The 22273-nt window shown below is 38.3% G+C and overlaps 1 protein-coding gene across 13 annotated transcripts in view; it reads right to left on the bottom strand.

The window, feature by feature from the left end:
• MEIS2 (Meis homeobox 2) overlaps positions 1–22273 on the bottom strand; it is a 205585-nt gene that overhangs the window by 166838 nt on the left and 16474 nt on the right. For all 13 annotated transcript variants that reach the window (XM_025473262.3, XM_025473260.3, XM_025473264.3 and 10 more), the window contains one exon: positions 21390–21504. In XM_025473262.3, coding sequence (XP_025329047.1) covers positions 21390–21504 — 115 coding nt within the window. The remainder of the gene's footprint in view (positions 1–21389; positions 21505–22273) is intronic.

Consider the following 22273-nt stretch of genomic DNA (forward strand, 5'->3'; position numbering starts at 1 on the left):
TATCCAGGTAAAAACAGCTATGTGGTATGAAATCCACATAGAAGGGCCCTTGAAGAAATTATACAAATATACGCTCCTCCATTTAATTCTATCATGTGCTGTACTGATTTTCTACTAAACACTAGGTTTCAATTTAACTGATCTAACCATATGTTTATCAGAATATATGAGACATTTTGGAACTGGTGATTTCTGTACTTTCATCATTACCCTATTCAAGATAATGACTTCTAAAACTTTGGTTGGTCACCTGGCTCTTTAAATAATATCAGGAAAAGGTTGTAGGGCCCTGAGTAGCCTTCAGAAAATGTGGTAAGATGCCAATTTTATAAACAATCTATAATTTTCCAAGATTACACATGGCACTAGGAACCTGCCACCAAATCAGAATTTATAGGACAGATGTATAGAAGTGAACTTAATCTCCAACATGACTACACACTATGATACATCAAACAACATTAGGGAAAGATCTAGGTATATGACAGAAAATATCAATTTGAAATTTTGAAAATTTCTGCTATTTTCAGAATGGGATAAAACACCTCCAGCCCTAATTTCTGGGCTGATAACAGGTATCTGATACAATTGACACCTCTTCTGGTAGACAGGTTGTGGCCACGTAATTAAGTGCCTGGTTTTGGGGTCAGAGAGACTTCAGTTAGAATCTTGGTTGGCATAGGGATCCCTGGGTCGCTCAGCGGTTAGTGCTGCCTTCGGCCTAAGGTGTGGTCCTGGAGACCCAGGGTCGAGTCCCACGTTGGGCTCCCTGCGTGGAGCCTGCTTTCTCCCTCTGCCTCTGTGTGTGTGTGTCTCTCATGAATAAATAAATAAAATCTTTAAAAAAAAAAAAAAGAATCTTGGCATGGACACACTTTTTAGATGTTCAAGGAAAGGAAAAGTTATTTAGCCTCTCTAAACCTGTTTCCCCAACTGAAAAACCTACACAAGGTAATGAGTATTAAATTACAGTAAATAGCACAGCATCTGGTATAAAGTAGTTGTCAAACATTAGCTTATAATGATGACGATTCTGCTACTACTGCCATATTTGAATAGATGTATCATAGGTATTTTTCCTTGATCTAGTTCTTTTGTTGTCCAAAAATGGTAATAATCGAATAGAAGAACTGAGTTTCAGGCTACAATAAAGATTTAGTATTACTAAGCAAAGCTGGCATCTGGAAAGATAATGATCAGATCCCAGACAGCTCTCTTTAAAATTCTTAAACAAGAAATTAGCTTACATATCACATTAGTTTTTCTCTTCCCTAGTAAACACATGACACATTTTAAAGAGGCCATGAAAAATGAATTACTGTAAAGAGTTGTCTTCAGCCAGTGAGTGTTGAGTTGCAAGAATGGAGTTAAAACTCTTGCTTGACTCAAAGAGTTCTTAGACTAGGACCAGTCAAGGTAAGAAACAAAACAATTCGTTAATATCCAACATATGAAATACTTGATCAAAGGGACTCCAGGGTGAGTTAATCAATGATTTCTGAGGAGAATATTTAGTCTATAAAAGCAAAGAATAAAGACATTAAGGTCCAGTGATAACTTGTTATGGCATCTCAACCAAAATAAAATATTTTTTCTAAACATAAGACATCAAGAGAGAAAAAATGCTCCATCTGTATCTCCATATAGTATACCAAAATAAAGTGAAGACTAGGAAATTAAGGACTTTGTACATATCTACTTATTCTCAGGGCTGAAAACAAACTGCCAATACAGAGATACTATATTTAGCATGTAATATGGATAAGAAATCTGTGTAATTGTGTGAAAATATATCATAAATTTGTAATACTGTAAATACCCACAATTGTAAACACATAAAATCTATATCATGTACATAAAAATTTAGAAGAGACATTATAAGCCATATTAGGGATCCTCACAGCAAATGATATAATAAGACACATTTACAAAGGCTATGTGAATCGAGAAATTAAAACAAATTTAGGCTCATGGGAATCCCCGGATGGCTCAGCAGTTTAGCGCCTGCCTTGGGCCCAGGGTGTGATCCTGGAGACCCAGGATCGAGTCCCACATCAGGCTCCCTGCATGGAGCCTGCTTCTCCCTCTGTCTGTGTCTCTGCCTTTCTCTCTCTGTCTCTCATGAATAAATACATAAAATCTTAAAAAAAAAATTTAGGCTCATTTCTTTCTCATTTCTCACTGGTATGGGAAATAAAGATTTTTATTATCATTAGTTAAAACCATTGAATAATTACTCGATTCTCAATGTTAACTGGGTAGACACCATCAGCATTGTCCCAGAACTTGAGCAAGAGAGGGTACAGGAAATTACTTACGCATGGAAAATTTTTATTGGATTGGAGTATCAAAGGCTATTGCCTTTAAGAAATCCTGAAACTCTATAGGTTTAAGAAAGTCGGGATTAACTTCTTTTTAAACCACAAACTCAATCCAGAGTAAAAATCAACAAACAAGTACAACATTTCTAAGGAGGGAATAAATTATCTATTGTCTTCTATCATTTCTTAGGCAACTAATTCCCACTGAAACGTTAAATGCAAAGATAAGTAGATATTTACAATGTACTTTTTTAGATCTTTACAAAAGCATAAAAAACAAAACACTGAACAGAAGGTAGGAGATACTGCATGATTTTGAAATTATGCTTTAATATTCTTATTCCTATGATCACTCATGACACCGTGTTGCTCAGAAGTCTTCAAGAGTTGGTTAACTCTAGATTAGAACTACTTACACGGTCCCAATTCAAAGTATACCCTTTCGAAGATGCGTAATATAAGTTCTGGAAGCCCCTAGGCAAGCTACAGTTAAAACACTTTATGGAGTGTACTTCAGGCAATCACACATGAAGTCATAGCACCTGGGCAGGTGGCTTCATGCTTTTGACACTACCATAGGCGTTGAAATATGTCTCTGGAGATTTGTCAGGAATATCCCTGGAAGTCGAGAACTAAAGAGAGTGTCAAGAAATCCTTTAGAGAAAAAAATACTGCCAAAGAGAAGAGGAAGCCCTGATTGGTTCTTTTTTATTCTGCAGTGGGGAGAAGATAACTTTCTCAGAATGCTGAGGATACTTTCAAGTAATTCAGGAGTTCTGAAGAATTTGAACAATAAAAGCAAAGAATAAAGAATCATGTGACTGATACTATGGTTTGAATATTGCAGAAGGACCTTTCAATGAAAGGGGGTGGTTTTATTTTACTGCTTCAATATTTAAAAGCCAAAGCCAGATAAAAACAAGATGCTAAGCCCACTTAGAGCTAAGACAAAATCACTTTGACTCAATTTTTTTTAAGTCCATCTAGTAAGCACTTGTAGTAGGTAGCAGGGGTAATTAAGTGGTGTTGGTGAGCAAATTAAAAAGGAAATTGAACAGCTTCAAGAAAGCCTTTTTTATACACACAAAAGTATCTTTTAAAAACCCACACTATGAAATATTCACTAACTCTCCAATTTTTTGATCCAGTTGAATATGTTACTGATGGAACTGGTAGATTTTCTTTAGGTTGTAGGAATCTTATTATCCCCATAATGTTTGGTGCAAAGAGCAAACAGTAAAATGCAAACAAGTATTATTTACTTAGATATGAGGTTGGTGATTATGAAATAAGAATTTTGGCAAGTCTTAGAAGAATAGGGGTCTCATTTTATGGTTCAGTACCTCGTGTCTTCTTTGCCATTTCTAAGCAGAAGAAGAGGACAAAGCTTTTAGAATGTGCCAATTTAATTTCTGACCTCTCTCTTTTCTATTCAAAGAGTGTTCCTATAGATCTGACCAGCATACATGGGGGGGGGGGGGGAGATGGAAAAGAAGTTACTCTTTCAAAGCATAAATCACTGATTTAAAATCTTTAACAAGTGGCATATGAGAGCTCAGGTTCCAGTTTAAGTTGAGGAAATAAAAATAAAATGTTGTAATAAAGAAATAATAGAAGGGTGGTATCCTTTTGATTAGAGAGATGACATGGGGGGTTTAATGACTTTCTCAGGACAGTCAGGTGCCTTCATTAAATTTTATACCATTTATGAACCAAGGTCCTTTTCATGCAAAACACACTTTGCAGGTAAAGAACATGAAAAAAATTAAATGGCCTTAGTTCTTCTGCTTCCTTTAGCCCTGGTGACAGGCAAGTAACTGAACCTGTCCTAGACCAAGTTACCTTGTTCAGAAAATGGAAGTAAACTTGAGAAATTCTGGGGGAATCAAAGGATAGTTTATGTAAGAACCTATCAACAAACAGAAATACAACACTAAATGTAAGGTACCACTCTGCAGATACAATTTGGATTTTGAATGATATATTATTTAAAAATTAATAGAGCACGGTAGAGCAAAAAGAGGCCCAGGAGTCCCTTAACATCCTTATCACACAGAGATGGGAGCTAAATCCATGAGAACCTCAAGAGGTGATAATATTATCAATGACTAACATTGAAACGGATGGTTATTACATGCCAGGTATATGTTATCACCTCATGCATTCCACCAAACTCGCTTTTGAGGTAAGGATCTGGGTTACAGGTAAGTAGGATCAGAACCTTGTTCAGGCCTCCTGCTCTGGATTCTGAGCCTGAAGCCTCGGGCCTTTACCACGCCACCCCCATTCTGTGCTTTTGAGGAGCTAATTGGAAGAGCTACAATTAGATTCCAGGAGGCTGAGCTCACCCCATTCTGGCCTTTAGGTTGACAATAAAAATTTGAAAGTGCGAAAAAGGAGAGTGGGACAACATCTGGCTTAGCCCCAAGGTACACAAGAACCTGAGAATTTTGGCCTCATGATCCTCCTAGATTTTTTACCCTTTCCTCAGGCTCCTTTGCCTGTAAACCCTGTCTCTGTATGTCTGTGTGACAGTACAAGGGGAAGATAGAGAAGCAAAGTATCTGAAGCTATTATTCACTTATTTTAGAAATCAAATTGTACTGTATCCTGAAGTAAGAATTCACAGAAAGTGATACAGGCTTAAATTTCAAGTTATGGACTCAAAGTAATAAAGAGTCATTGATCATATACTCCTTCTTCTTCTCTTAACAATAATAATAATCATTATTGGGATGACTGGGTGGCTCAGATGTTTAGCGCCCACCTTCAGCCCAGGGTGTGATACTGGGGTCCTGGGATTGAGTCTTAACATCAGGCTCCTGCATGGAGCCTGCTTCTCCCTCTGCCTGTGTCTCTGCCCCTCTCTCTCTGTGTGTCTCTCATGAATAAATAAATAAAATCTTTTTTAAAAATCATTATTATTGTTATTATTATTATGATTCCCATCTGGCCTACCACCCAGAGCTTCAAATACATTACTCATCTTAATTCTCACATTATTTCTATTCAGGTGTGACAATCCTCATTCTACAAATGAGGAAATTAAGCTCAGACCTAAGATCCCTCCGTGTGTGGGAGGCAGGATTCAGACCGAGGTCTAATCCCATGCTCTTACAAAGTTATAAACTTTTGAATTCTGGGTTATCATTTCTCACTGGCAGGATTTCCAGTCATAACCTTGTACCTGGTTTCTTGAACTCCTACTCAATTCTAATGAAATGTGTCACAGATTTGGTGACAGACACTTTGACAAATACAACAATTTTTGGTGCTATTATTCCTAATGAGGAATTAAATCTTAAGTCCATGCTAATAACATCTACTAAGTTGCTACCTATTATTAGTTATTAACCAGGTGTCAAATTGAAACAATGATTTATCAACCAATGTCTACTTATCACAAACTATGTACATGGCACTGGGTACACAGTACGCAGCTAGGATGAGGGCAATAGCAAGAGCTGGTCTACCGAACAAGCAGTAGGCAAGCAACCCTCCATAATCAAGACTGATTTCTCAGCTTTTGTTTTCCTGACCTCCTGCAGTCAAGGGTACTATAAAAACTCAGCAAATGTTATCAGATGACATGACTAAAAAAGAGGCCAAAGGGTTTAAACAAGTAAAAAGTTTAAAAATTTAAAAAAGAAGTATATCGGGGCACCTGGGTGGCTCAGTCAGTTAAGCGGCTGCCTTTGGCTCAGGTCATGATCCCAGAGTCCTGGGTCCTTTGCCTGCTACTCCCCTTGCTTGTGCTCTCTCTCTCTCTCTCTCTCTCTCTGTCAAATAGATAAATAAAATCTTTACTATTTAAATATTTTATTTATATTTATTTATTTATTTATTTATTTATTTATTTATTTATTTATTTCACAGAGACAGCACAAGTGGGGCAGGGGGGCAGGGAGCACAGAGGGAGAATGAGAAGCAGGCTCCTTTCTGAGCAGGAAACCCAATGTGGGGCTCGATCCTGGGACCCTGGAATCATGACCTGAGCCGAAGGCAAAAGCTTAATCAACTGAGCCACCCAGGTGCCCCTAAATAAAAATCTTTAAAAGAAAAAAGAATATCCATGCAAATGAAAAAGTTAAAACATCCCAGACTCACAGAATATTGTCTCTAGAGTGATGCCGGGGGTGGGGGTGGCGGGGAGCAAGAAGATGTCCATGAACTCAGGGCTTTCACTACCCACCTACAAACCAGCAGGTTTCAAAGAGTCCCTGACAACATTCAATGGGAAGCTTCCCTGGTATTTCGCACTTAAATGTCCAGCATATGGAGTAATACAGCAAAGTGTAAGAATACCATTTTTTTTTCTCTAATTTTTAAAAAGCCTGACATGTTACTTTTCAGTGTCATTTTCTTTCAGCCAGGGTCCTTTTTTTTTTTTCTTTTTTTGCCAGCTGAAAGCAACTCATACTGGCAGAAAATAAGCAGCTAGAATTCCATTTAGAATAAGAAACATGGAGAAAACTCCATTAAGTGGCTGATATGCTAGGATGCATAGCTTATGTATGTAGAAGCATCAAAATCTGGAGGGATAAGGAGGAGCAAACCTTTATTTTTACTCAGGTTTGTAAGCTGACTAATGATATTAAAGATCATTGGCTCTCCAAATATGTCCATGTTTCTTTCCATAAAATAAAGAGGACATCCTTTAGAAATGTTGCAATTTTCTGAGTTAATTGCTATAAAAAAGTTCAAAATCTTGTAGAAAAACTCCTTTACAAACAAAACAAAATCAGGCTTTTTCTCATCGCACCGCAATGATAGTCTTAGTTGTACTACTAGCTTCTTCTTGATCACTTCAAAGGTGGAGAGCCAAGGTGTGACCTAACCTAATTCTCTCTCCTGCAGCCCCAACGGGGCTGACATATTCATGTGGCTAATCTTGCCACAATGCTCAGGAGTAGACTGTATGAAGGCAAAAGCTTTCTTTCATTTGAGTGCCAAAAAAGAATAAAAATTCTGGATCTCCTGAATGATCCGAACATGAAACGTCTGCCAGCATCCTCCAACAATAATGAAGAGATGGGGAAAAACGTATTGAGTAGATCCAACACCTGCCTAGTGGCAACTAGTTCTAACAGTGTGCTAAACTAGAAATCTGAGAACAATGAGAGGCAGGCAGGTTGGGTTTTGCAGCTCTGAGTCCCAGAAATTTCCCAATGGACAGTGTATTCGGTCCACGGTTCACCATCTGAAGCAAGCAGGGCCCAAGCCATTCACTCCCAAATGAGGAAAGATGGTTTTCTCTCCTCCTCTCCTCCCCCCTCCATGGATTTACCATCCAGCCTCCAACTCGGTGGCCACTTTAAAAAAGAAAAAAAAAAAGTTTACTTTTGAGGAAGAAAAGTATGTCATATGCTAATTATCAAACTAAGTATTAAAATAATTCATAAAAGGATTCTGTTGGGATCCCCATTTATAAATTTTTGAGGGTGTAACCAAAAGCGCTTGCACTGAATCACATACTCAGAAGATATTTACCGGCACATTGCTTTTGGTTAATACAATGCAGTGTAACTACAATGATGGCTGGGTTAACAGAACATTTGTGCAGGTATAGCTGAACCTCACAATACTGCTGACCATAGAGGAAACTGCCTTTTACAACTGAAAATTGATCCTGAGCCCATGTTGATCTACTTCTTAAATACAAGATACAGGAAGACTCCCTAGGATATTAAACCCTATCTGGAAGTACTTCAATGAAAGAAGCAGTTGAAGACTGTTTTCCAGAGTGTGATCCAAGTAAGATTGATCTCCAGAGACGATGCACAGAAGGGTTTCAGTGGGTAAGTGAGTCTGAGAAGCTCTGTGTTCTACCCCATGTGGACTTAAATGCACATTAGCAAATTAGAGGATCTGAAATTCCTATACTAAAGGAAACCCTGCTCTATTCCAGCTTTCAATGTATCTAGCCGCAAAGTCCTCTCTCTCTCTCTCTCTTTTTTTTTTTAGTAATGTCTATTTAAATATCCTTGGAGATGTTTTTCCAAATATTGAAGGTAGATTTACTCAATCCTGTTGTTAATAATTGTAACAATGCTATAAAAAATTTACAAAAATACATCCCTGCATACATTGCCAGAATGATGTTATATACATGAGACCTTATAAATCACAATAATTTAAGTGATTAAATTACTTTAGAGTGTCAAAGCTTTTTTTTTTTCAAAGCTATTTGAAATTTGCTTCTTCAAAGAATATCCACTTTTTCAAACAGACAGTACTGCAGGCAAGTATCTGGGTCTGCTATTTTGACTATGGAAGACATAGTGGAGAATTCGTCATTGGCATTCAAAACGAAGGCGATTATGTCACTACCCCCATTCAAAAATCTTCAATAGGTCCCTATTACCTACCAGATCAAGCACAAACTCCCCAGCCAGCTATTCAATGTCCTTCACAATATGGACCCAATCCTCCTTTCAAATAATAATAATAATAATAACAATTATTGAAGGCCTCCTATGTTATCATAGCACAATGGGACAGGGTGGGGGGCAGGGTGGGTGGGAACTGAAGGGGAAGATGCCTAAGACATGAAAACTGTCCTCAACAATCTTACAGTCAAACAGGATAATAAATCAGTCATGCAACCAATTACTACCGCACAGAGAAAACCTGATTGTCAGAAGAGAGACTCAGAAAAAACCGTGCAATGGGACTTCAAAAGAAAGAAATTACTTCCAACTAGAGGAGTCTGGGGCTGGAGGACGGCTTCAGGCAAGTAGCTGTTCTTTAGCTTTATATCCATAATTTCTGCTTCCTAGGTCTGAATGCAGGATTTCACTTTTAGGTTCCTTGTCATGATGGCAATAGTACAGGGTCAGTTCACAGCTTTTATTTGATTATTTAATTATTTGGTTATTTATTCCAGGAGTAAAAAAAAAAAAAAAAAAAAAAAAAAAAAGCTACTTTAAAAGCAACTTCTAAATAAAAAATATAATGTTTTTTTAACTATGAACCAAGCATAAAATTACTGTCATTTTACATAAATCGTATCATTTCATCTGTATCCCCACCAAAATCTCTTAGATATTATTTATTATTCCCATTTCATGGATACAAAGTGGAAGACTAGAGACTCACCCAAGACAGGTCACAGATCTGAGGATTTAAAGGCAGGCAATGCCAGAGGCCACATGTTTAGCCACGATGCTATACTGCCTGGAAGTACCTTGTGCCCAAAGCATCATTATTCACCTAACATGCATCACAAATTTCTACTTCAACAACTTTACATGTGGAATATTCTTCCTCCTTTTCTCCACCAGCTGATAGATGGCCATACTTTGAAACTCATGGCAGGAAAAAAGAAGACTCTAGACTGTGATGCCTCCACCACTGGAGAGGCCTGCACCTTATTTTGGACTCTGTCCCTTTCTCTCCGTCCTACATGTCATCTCTCTATCCGTCCTCTCCCTTCCATCTCCTACTGCCACTGCCTTAATTCAGCCCTCATGTGCCCTTACTCCATATTTAGTCTTGTTTCCCTCCAACATATTCTCTTCATTCTAAACGAGTTCTTTAGAAACAAAAATCTCACCAGCAAGCAATTCTGTTTTGCTGAAGTTATTTTAATGGGTTCCCCACTTCCCAGAGCACAGTTACCCTGGGGCGTGGATTAAATATTCAGATTCCCAGGACCCCCAGTGGAGATCCTAAATTCTGTACAGCTGAGGTCTGTCTGGGAATGTGTATTTACATGCCCCTCAGGAGCTACTTAGGCTAGGAAAGTTTTGTAAACAGTGCTCCACAGGATTAAGTATAAACTTCTTAGTGTGGTAAACAAGGATCTTCACTTAACCACCCCTACTGGCCTCTGCAGCCACCTTGTCACCATGCATTCACTCACACAAAACAGCAACAGTCAGTCTGAACAGGCCCTGTTGCTCCTCATTTCAGGACTTAGAACTGGCCACTCCATCTGTTCCCATAACCTCCCTACCTTGCTCTCCTGAAACACCCACTGAAGGCCATCAAAACCTTTTAAAACCTCCCCATTTCTGTGAGGCCTTCCACAGGTCCTTCCAACAGAATTAATTACTCCCTCTTCTGAAATGCCTTACAACTTCCACGTTCATGCAATGCTGGGAACACGGATAGACATTCATCTGTTTACATTTCTGAGTTGCCAATGAGGATAAAGAGAAGAGGAGCCACATCTTACTTGCTTTGTATCTCCAGCAGCTAGGACAGCAGTTGGCACTAACTGTACAGGCAATAAATGTGAAAGGAGGAGAGTGAATTTTGGGTTCACCAACTTCGACTTTTAAAGAGCCAATGTGCATTTAGTACTCGAAACTACCGTGTGAGCTCATCATTATTCCCATTTCACAGGTGAAGAAAGTCACTTGGATGAAGAGAGCTGCTTAGAAGTGGCAGGGCAGAGACGACCTTCAGAGCTACCTCTTTCCAGAGCTGACATTCTCTCTACACCACGCACTGCCTCCCTGCCAACAGCCCAGGGATCCTTGTAATTCTCATATTTTCATTCCCAGAGGGCCTAGCTCAATGAAGAGCTCTGTACAGTGAATTTAAGCAGCATACATTCAGAAGAGGTCTGTCTTGAGAGTGCAAGAGCTTCCTGCCTCCAGACAGGTGTGTGTACCTACACAGTAGCCCCTGTGCACAACACTCTCTCACAGGAGGATACCAGTGAGGTAGATTTGACTTTCAATAATCTCTGACTTAACAACTTTTCTTCATCATTCACATTTTGTACACAGAAATTTTGGAGGTTTTATTTTAGTGGATGGCATTTATTACAAATGTGAGTTGGAAGAAGAAATATGAAATTTTACACTCCTAGTCTACTTTTGTAAATCTTCAATCTTAAAAAAAAAATGAATGTTTGGTTCTGAGACAACATAACATCTCTTACTGGTAGTGAGGGTGAGGGAAATCAGTGTTTTGCTTCAGCAAATATTCTGACTAGAGGGCAATCAGCTACATCTCGTATAAATTATCAGTCTAAACATCACTTAGAACCCAGTAGAATGTACTTAACTTTAAAATTCTCCCAAAAATTATTTAGACTTTTTGGAATGATCTGAAATACATTTCAGGAGAGGGTACAGTCTTGGTCCCTGTACTGATTATCATTTATCATTCTATTTGTGAAGTACAAAAAATCCAACAGAGTAGTTCTAATTGATTGGATGATGGAGAAGTTGCTTTGTGTTTACAAAATACACCTCCTTCACAGATGACTGAATAGTCATCTAATATATACCACATCTTAGGTGTCTTACTTCTAAATTGTAACATTCCACCAACCTCTGAAAATAAATTCTAAAGCCTAGTTATTTTTTTGACTAACTGAGAAGAAAAAAGCTCTCCTGGTAAACAAAAGCAAGAAACAAAAAATATTATCTCACTACATATCACGCCTAGCCTGTAAAGTCAAGGAAATAAAAATACTCACATTACACCCCAATTACAAACAAAACTTTGCAGCCTCTCTCTCTGTTTAAAGATAAGATACACAAATATAAAATAAGATCCATGAATGTAAACATTAGATTCCTGGAGCTTGAAGTGAGTATCATATAATGTATAGAACTGACCATTCACTGTGTTGTATACCTGAAATTAAATTAACATTGCATGTCAACTATACTTCTATTAAAAAATGAAATAAAAGATCATTTAATTCAGTCCTATTTTACAGATGAGCACAAGTCCAAAAACATTAAGAGACTCATCCAAGGCCACAGAGCTAATTAGTGTTAGCATGAGACAGGGGGACAAGAAGGATAAAGAAACTAACAATAACAGTTTCCAGCCAATGTTATACACTTAACGCATGGAACCTCACTTCATATAATCTCCAGGACAACCTTGAGGCGAAGTAGTTTTTCTCTCACTTTGCAGAAGCAGAAACTGAATCTAGTAGATACTGAGTAAAACTGGGACTTGAGCCCATGTCTCTCCACCTCCAAACTGCCCTTTTCAGTATAACCCTGACCTTAGTGCACAGGCCTCTTGACTCACAGTCCAAGATTCTAGACAGAATCTCAAGCAGAAAACAAGCACTCACGACAAGGTTTTCCTTGAATCATCCAATATAATTATACTTGCTCAAAAGCAAACTATGAAAAAACTGGGCGACATATGTAGAAAATCAACAAAAGCATGTGGGGCCTAAAATATAAGAATTACTTCCAGACTCTTTACCTGTGTGTGAAGACCAGTGACTTCCCCCAAGGTCAATCTCATCCTAAACAAGGAGTACAAGCAAAATGGACCCTGATTTAATCATGGGAAACTATTCACCACATTAAGCAATTTCCCTTATTAGGTTTGCCATTCGTTGAAAGACCTACGTATACACTTATTTTGTAAAGATAAATAACATAATGAGAGGAAATGCCATCTCCAAATTCTGATGCTATGTGCGTAACTGAAGATAACATTAAGAATATGACAAATTCTATTTTAAGTATTATCTTAAAATACTACCTAGAATAAGAATCTAAAAATTTAAGAACCTACCAATAACCAAAAGAATTCTAAGTTTGAGTCGAGGGTCCACTGACTTACCTAAGTCAATGTTGTATACAACTAATGTCAGTAAAAGAAAACAATTTTTACTATCTCTTAAGGATGTAAAAGGGTTTGATCAAATGTATCAATATATTCAAAATAGCTCATTTATCTTCAAGTGCACATCACAGAGTCAATTAGAACAAGGTTTTGATTAATATCTCCACCTTAAAAAAAAAAGAAAAAAAACACCAAATCTGCGGATTTGTTTATTGATTGAAAAGTGGACCTACTAGGTCCAACTGTTAGGTGGTTGAATAAATGATAATCCTTAAAATGGAAAAGCAGGGAGAGGAAACCAGGAACCAGCTAAGTATAACACAAACTGTGAAAGATGCTGTGATGGAAGTAGAAAGTGCTACTGGAGTGCAGAGAAGGGGACATTGGCCCACACCCGGGCAATCAGGAAGGCTTCCTGGAGAAGCTGATATTAGAATTGGATTTTCCTAGGTAAGAATTCCCTAGGCAGAGGAGAGGCAGGGACACACTTTCTCTATGTTTCCAAGACCTCACCTTCCAGCCAGCTAAGGGACATTAGTGCCGCATATAGAAGGGATACTAAAATGGTTCCCTTTCATTCTAATGAGGAACTGGATTTTAGTGATGTCTCATAGTTGTTTTCTTGCTGGTCATCAGAAAGGGAGTGAATGGTTCAAAACTACAGAGGGACAAATTTGGTAGATGAAAATGTTTTATATTATTGTCTGCTGTGACATCAAAATATTTTTAAAGGCCAAATTAAAAACAAATGTCAACATAGGAAGATGAATCCTCCCACTAATCATGCCTACCCCACCTCCCCTCTTCCCACCCCCCACAAAAAAAAAAAAAGAAAAAACAACAACAAAAAAAAACAATAAGAATTTCAAGAAACTCTCTGAGGGTAGAAATAAGAAAGAAAGAGGAAGGGAGAAAAACCACATGGCATCATTATAGACTACTCTTCTGAAGCAAAGTAAAGACAATGAAGGGAAAAATAGAACACGTGTATTACAATGTATAGCACCATACGGCTGTGTTTGAGGCTCTGGAGGGCTTCGACAAGTACTGTTCAGCCAAAAATCAATTGAAAAATCAGCATGATAACAGAGCATGAGTTGCCCTATAATAGCCTTAAGACCCCCAAGGCTATACAAGTCCCTTTCATCTGCCATAGGGCACTGACTCAAGGGGAACCTCACTTCCCCTCCCTGAGAACTATGCCTCACTGTCTTTCTAACCTACTGTTTTGCCCTCCCTTAGAAAGTGGAGCTGCCAAGGACCAATGATGATTTAAAGTGGTTTTTTAAAGATTTTTTTCCTTTCTGCCTTATTCTTTATCTTTTCTTGCTATGTGCACTCGAATTCAGCCGACGGTATTAGTCACAGGACTATTCCCACAATATTATATGGTCAGGCATAATCTCTGAATCCCCTCATAATAATACTGTTTTTTTAAATGCCTTCACCTACAGACATGAAACTGCCCCTTAATAAAATCAGAGTTCAGGCTTATGCAAATGTGGCATGTAAGCAATTCACAGCATTGTTATAAATATACATATACAGTTCATTCCAAGATTTCATCTCAATATTTCTTCAATCACTTCCTCACAATGTCTGGTTTGTTCAATTTATATTTCTACTTGGCATTTGGTGCAAACCCCCAAAGATAAGATACATCTGTCCCTTAGTCACAAATCTTGGCATTTTTACCTTAACTCAATCGTAAAATGATTGGTTGAATATTACCTTGCTTATTAACAGGATTTCCTCATAATAAAATATTTTATTGCCAAACTTCTGAATGTGACACAAGATGTACCAACTCGGTAGTGACATACCAAGGCTTAAGGAGGACATATAAACACCCTGACTCCGTGTGAGGGAAGGAAAAGCTAATTGGAAGTCAGCTTCCTTGTGATTATCAGCTTGTTTATGGGGAGGGAGGACTCCTCTGAATGGCACTGTAAATTCATCCCTGATTATGGCATTAAAACCAGAGTTCATTTCCACGAGCTCCCCTCAAGCCCCCCACCCAATCCATTTTGTGTAGTTACAAAGGGTTGTGCACTGTTTTCAGGGAATGACAGGTTTTCATGCTTTGATTTTCTCCAGTTTCAGGAAAAATTAATCAGTTGCACAAGCCAGTTGTCAGATTTCACTTCCCTCATGGCAGAAAGCACACATATTCATTGTCTGCTATAAGAATAAATTTTAGTAATTTTCCCCATGTCAATATGAATATTAGACTGACCCAATTAATATGAAATTCTTCTTTGCTGCTGGAACAGACAGTGCTACAGAAAGAGCCATTTGCACAACCTGTTCATGATTATGGGCCATAAGGACACAAAGATGGCACACACATTTGTGGACCATCTGAATTCTTCTACGGAGCGGGGAGGGGGAGGGGGGAGCGGCATGACGTTAGCGTGACTGTCGTGGGTCATGTTTTTTAATCCGTAGTATTGGACATGTAACACAGCAACAAGAGCTGATCATTTTGTTTAATCACCTTCTGGATCTCTGCCAGATGGTCTCTATTGAGAGCGCCGCAAACAGAGAGAGATGAACTGCATCTAACACGCCACCAGAGCTTTCCCGTAAATGTCTGAGAACTGATTCCAACAAGAATTTAGTCTCAGAGCAGAAAGGGATACATTTAAAAACTATGTGCATTAACTATACTTTTCCCCATAGAATCCTCACTTGGCATGAATAATTTACCCACTCTTATGCTAATGGGATCATGAAAGTATCCCTGTGTCTTTAGAGCAGCTATTCTCAGCTTTCAGTAATTACCCCACCCAGTGAAAATAACATGGCTTCTGCACCGAACGGCAGACTAGTACCTGACAATCCGGAGGAGCATGGCTGGCAGTGGAAGGGTCCAGAACTGGACACACAAAGCCCTGTGGCCCAAGGAGGAGCAGAGCCCATCCGGGAACCCGGGCCACGGGGGAGGAGGACAGGGGAAAGGGCGAGAAGACACATTGCCATTGTCGAGCTCTGCGTTCCCTTACTTACTACCAAGACTGGACTTCTGATTAAAAATAAAGTTCCTCTTTACACCACTAAGTGTAAAAGATGTTCACGACAAGTTTTGAAGAAAAAAACAACAGCAAAACCAATATACAAGAAGAACTCGAGGTATCTTTTAAAGCACATCTGCGTTAAGTTTTTATTTTATCAGAATTGTGTAAAGCCTATATAGTGGAAAATCCTCTGCATTTTGCTTTTTTGGAGGGAAGATGGATTACCAAAAAAAAAAGGGAGGGGGGAGGAGAGAGAGGAAGGGAGGAAGGGAGGAAGGGAGGAAGGAAGGAAGGAAGGAAGGAAGGAAGGAAGGAAGGAAGGGAGGGAGGAAGGAAGGAAGGAAAGAAAGAAAGAGAAAGAAAGAAAACTCATCTTCGACCTCTGTCCACAAAACTCCATGTTAGGTAGTTCACTGTGTAAAAATTATCAGGCTAAAACATCTGGGAAAGAAAGCTATGAAACAGCAGGGAACGTGGCTGGTTTATTGTTTATCTTTTGTTTATGAGGCAGTATTCAAGTTTAATTACTACTCTAAATTAAACTCTAACTGGCATCACGAGACATCCCTTTACATGACTAAGTTAAAAAAAAACTAGAAATCTCAACTCTGGGTTTTTCAAGTAAGTTGATACATATAGGAAGAAATTACTCAAAATTAACAGCAATTATAGAAAGCTTTTAAACATTTATGGGCACTATTACATGCTCCTAGAGCGTTTATTTATTAGAAGAGTTTAATTTTATTTCTAATGGTTACTATTCTAAAAAGTCGTGAGAAAATCAACAGAAATCATTTGGATGTTTGCTGATGGTTAAAGGATGGTATTCTTTTGACTTTATGGCCGGGGTGGGGGAGGGGGGTGGAGGGAAGCGGGCAGCAGAGTAAAAAAATGCAACATATTCTATATACAACAGCTTCTTCTATGGGAATGTTCAATTATCAATTACATTCTCAGAGATTTTTTTTTTCTTTGATACAATTAGGAAGACAGGAAGGAAAAGAAATGTCATTTACTTATCATAGCAGTGAGTGACCAGTTTTGGATGAACTTAGCTCTAGGAAAAATAAAAGTTAAAAGCAACTCGCAAAAGATTATGCCAGATGGCATCTGTCATATTGTATTTAGGGTTATTTTAAAGAAATTGCCGCCACTATGAAAACATTCCATTGACAGAGTTTTCCTAGACTGAATAAGAAATCCCAGTAGAGCAGAATCAGGACCCACCGTAGGTCGGTTGGAGGTTTTTCCTCCCTCGTTTAAATGTCTAACTGGAAGATTCTGGTGGGGGAGAAACCTATTTCATACCTAGAGTATGCATTATAAACTCATTAAAGCGTAATACTCTCTTAGATGCCTGCTTCCCTATAAACACGTTCAACATAAAGGGCTATTTTTAGATTTCAACACCATGACTGGTGAAGAACTGCATAATACATAAATAAATATCTAGCTATAGAATAATAGTCCTATTGGTCTGGTTCATCGTTGAGGACGTCAGTGGGAGGGTTTGGTCAGTGACAGAGGGCCGGGGAATTATGCTGGTTTGTAGAGCCCCATGCCCTGAAGGATTAGAGACATATAGATGCTAGTATGCTAATGTATTTAGGTTAAACTGGTCTGGCAACAGTATGGTTAACGTGCGTGTGGTGTTCAGTGTGAGCTCAGCAGTTACTGGGCCAACTGTCTCGGTATTTCTGGGAATCCTGCCTATTCACAGTGCAGGGATTGTTCAATTGCTGCAAAATGTACAAAATGAATTTTACAAAAATGAATTGTAAGGAAGGCCCCATTACAACGATTTTACAGCAAAGATGTCAACATCAATTTTTCTTTCATGCATAGCTAATGATTAAAACAGCATATTCCATTTGCCTAAGACAATTTATTTCATATTGGCACATCAAAATATTGAAATACAAAGTTATCTTTACTCTACCCTTTTTATTCATTGCTGCTGAACCCATACCATTGTTCAAACCCGGAAAAATAAAACAAACTTGGCACGAAATACTTAAAACAAAGGCTCATCAATATTCTCCAATTTGTCAACATCTCAATTACAGCACTGGAAAAAATGTAAATTTCATGTGCTCTAAACACTGAGGGGTCTATTCTCTTGCCAATTCACATGCGTAACTCCCATCAGCGTTAATGGGAGTTACACAAACCCATCAATAATAATAATACTTTGTACATATATTGTGCCTTTCATCTAAGGCTCTCAAAGTGCTCTATGAACAAGGGGGCTGCTTCCTAGTCTTTACTCTGGCAAAATACACAATGAAATACAAAGCAGCTTTTGACTCAGCAGGTACAGAATTAGGGACCCCAAGCCTTATTATCAAACCCCATTTTACTGATGGGAAGCCAGACACAAAGAAGGCCAGTTACTGCCCCAGAGTCCCCAGTCTGTACCTTAATTCTATCCCTGAAAAAACAGATTTCTTCTTCATTCTAATGTGACTAACAAGACAAACTCCCTCCCTTTGGCTGCTTTTAGCAAAAGAAATCAGAGTGAATGAAAATCTGGTTCATATTTGTATAGTTTACTGCTAGGCATGTGCTGTTTGAAAGATATAGTAAAGTCAGGTTTTACATTTTACCAAGTTTGTTTCTTACAATATTTTTAAAATTTGATTTTCTTCCCCTCTATTTGGTTCGTTGCACAAACACTAGAGAGGAAAAGATGACCTTTCACCTGTGTAACTATAGCTCTTTCACTATCAAGTCATAAAATGTGGTATTTTTAGGTTCCAAAGTAAAGATGTGTATGAATCATGTTAGTAAAAATATTCACAAAAAATATAAAGTAACATAAATGCATGTATTGTTTTATAGCATATGGCTATTAAAGTTTAATTTAAAATGTGTATGAAAACACTGTATTTAGTACAATTCATCCCTATTTTTTCTGTTTATCATAATTTGTTTTGAAACTGAGTCGTTTTACAGTTTTCCATATGCCTGTTGTGCTAATAAATTCTGAATACGCAAGAAAACTCTTTTCTAAACTACGAACTTGGTTTCCAGTGAAACGTTATAATATATTTAATACCAGAAACATAAATTTCCGTCCTAGGTTTTCCATCCTACATCAACCCTAAGATTTAACCTAGGATAAGCATATGTGATTTTAGTCAATAACTCTGTTGACTTTGCCTCAAGCAGATAATTAATCTTTCCCACAGAAAGCTACTCCGGACAATTCAGTGGGCCCAATTTCAAAATACCTTAAATACATGTTTCGAAGACTAATAATATAGGCCTGAGTGTGACAAAATACATCCAAGCCAGGCCTTGAAAATTTAGTCTGCTTGTAACAAACAGAATACCCTAAAACATGTGTTTGGGAACCACTAATGTGGTAAGCCAGGTAGGAAATTCTCCATGCCAGAACATTCCCCATTTCACAGGAATCGTAACTTTTTTTTGTCCCTCACACTTTAATACAGTAACATGACTGACTTCCCACTATACTCAGGACACATAAGCTACCATGTCCATTCTTTAATCCCACGGAGATAGGATAAAAGGAACAAAATCCTACAGGGATCAAATCCTTCAACATGGGATAAGTGGGTGCAGCTACCCACAACAGAGAGGTTTGTGTACCTCGCTTTAACCCAGGGTATCCGGCTCAGAACTTTTCCCTTTTCTGGCCAAAAACAACAAAACAAAACTAACCAGAATACTATAATTCCATGCCTTGCCTGTTGCTGTAACTCTTCCCAAGCTCCAAACCCCAGGGTCTTCTCTCTCCCCCTCCCCTTCTCTCTGGTCCTTTCCTGCTATCTCCCCTGCCATAACTCAACCAACCCAACAGAACCAGTCAGTTTTAAATTTCAGTTGGGACCTTCGTGACCTGTTAATGAATCTACAGAGAGGAGAAAAACTCACAGTGTTGAGTTATGCCTGGTGTTGCTAGCTGACTTGGAGTCAGAAATGCTTGAAGCGTTAACGTAATTGCAAGAATGTGAAAAATGAAGCGCTGGGCTCCTGAGCAAAGTGAAAGGTCAAAGCGAGCCTCACACACAACAAGTCTTTGGAAGATAGCCTCATTAGACCATTAAGTCTGCTTCTCTTTTCCCCCTCTTTTGTCCAGTGTTTAGGGTGTTTTGTTTTTATTAATAGATACATTTCACCCTTTGTGCTACAGCAGTTAAAGGTGGTAGGGAAGGTGGAGTCGTTCAAAGCTTCCCAGATTTAACCGCACAGAGAAGTCCATCACCATGACATGAAACCACAATTAAGCCATTGCTCTGCAGATCCAAAGAATTTATGTACACCCCATCTCCAACACACCTTCCAGTTTGATTTTCTCATGTGCAATCTAACTGGCCTAATAAAGACAGTAGGTAAGCCTAAATAGATCTAATTCCCAAGTTTTTCCACAATTTACCACCTGAGGATTTTCATTTCTTTATCAGTTGTAAACAACTCAGATTCTAATTTGGACCTATTCACAGTTAATGACATCCTAGAAGAGAAGTTTCTTTCTATACTCTTCTTGAATACTAGGAATCCAACATCTGTGGCCAGAAACTTGGAGGAATCAAGGCACTCACCCTACATCAACCACCCTCTTTCAAATGGCATATATGACTACAGCTCAAGCTGTTAAACTGTCCTCCACTTGGAAGACTATCTAATGCTTAAATATTGTGGCCATAAACACAGTCATAATAGAGATGAAATAGACCTAGGAGATCAGACACCATCTAATGTAAAATATTAAAAAGTAAAATCTATATACTTTCCTGGCCCACATTCAATAATGCATCCTCCTTTAAATTATCATTTTAGTTATAGAAGAGTCATCCCTACCAATATATAATTGCTCTCTGTGCAATAGATGAGTTTTAAATGGTAAAATTTATTCTAAATCACGCTCAGCTTCCTTGTCATCTGCAGTTGACATCCCCCTTGCCCTCTGATTATTCTAACTTTTAGGATCTGTGACAAAAGTCACCATGTCAGCTGATGGAAATGGAGACAAATGATCTAAGAACTTCAAAAATCCATCTTCCCAAGATAAAATTCCATATAAAATTCACACAGTACTTCTAGAGCTCATAGGAACATATTTTGGCATTTTATGTGCGTTAGAGGCATCATTGCTTGATTACAGAGAAGTCCTATAGTCAATATTGCAAACAAAATCTCCTGCTTATAGAGTAATTCCAACTAGTGCATAATAGCAGCAAAGTAAGCCTGTCATTCTATTTACTCACACACAGAAGTAAAGTGTAGATAACCAAATTTATAAAAGAATTGGCAGAACTAATCAATTGTTATTGTAATGTCTACTTAAAGATTAGACATCTCACTTTGACTTTTTTTTTTTAAGTAATATAAGTTGAGAGGAAATACGTACCAGCTCTCTACCCTGCCCCTCTCCTGTTTACAGGGAGGTAGATGTGCCGATATCACAAAATACTGAAGTTATTTTAGTTACATCTACTTTGTACAAGGAAAATCCTTGACCTTTTACCTTGTTCACTGCTGTTGTCTCCACTCTGGGAAGCATGGCCCCCACTGGAGGGCCCTGGGGTGCCTGCTGAGTGGGTTGAGGTTGCATCATCGTGATCTCGCCAGGATGCAGGATTCTGATGTCAGGATGCCAAGAGATTTTTCCACAGTTACCATTTCGGCCATAAGTGAAAAACCAACAGGAAAGGTGTAGAAGTGGAGACAAAAAAAAAAAAATGTATGCATGTTAGTATTTGCAGAACTATGCATGTATCGATCCCACACTTATGGCATGTTGTCTTTTCAGCGATAGGTAGCAAAAGTACAAAGAGAGTCTCTAGAATCTTGATGAGGTGATGGTTAGTTACATCGGTGTATACATTACATGTGTTTAAACTAATTGAAACAGACACTTAATAGGGGTGCTATTCCTTCACACAAATTATACCTCAATAAAGTTAATTTTTAAAGTCAGGAAAAAAGAGCTTTTTACAAATCTAGAAGTCAGGTCTACTCTTGCTGTCTTAATTGGGGCACACTCTTCCAAGAAAGAGGCCAGTACTCTTGGATACTAATTACAGAACATCTTCAAAACCCAATGACTCCCTTAAAAAACAAAAACAAAAACAAAAAACCACAGATCCAAGTCTAGGGTAGCCTTTGAATCTTTTGGATGCATTGACCTAAACCAACCTGAATGAACTCTGAAAATTATCAACTGACTATACAACCAGCAGATACAGTGATACTCATGAACAAAATGAAACAACTATGAACTGTCAGCCATCTGACAAACTGGACAGGACTTTCACGTGAGCTCCATGGAAGCTTTACATTCACAGGGCAGTGCTTTTTTTCCTGGAAGCATGACTGATTTCAAAGGACATGCGAGGCAAACAGAAATTA

The sequence above is a fragment of the Canis lupus genome, chromosome 30 (genome assembly GCF_003254725.2).
Source record: "Canis lupus dingo isolate Sandy chromosome 30, ASM325472v2, whole genome shotgun sequence".
Lineage (NCBI taxonomy): Eukaryota > Metazoa > Chordata > Mammalia > Carnivora > Canidae > Canis > Canis lupus.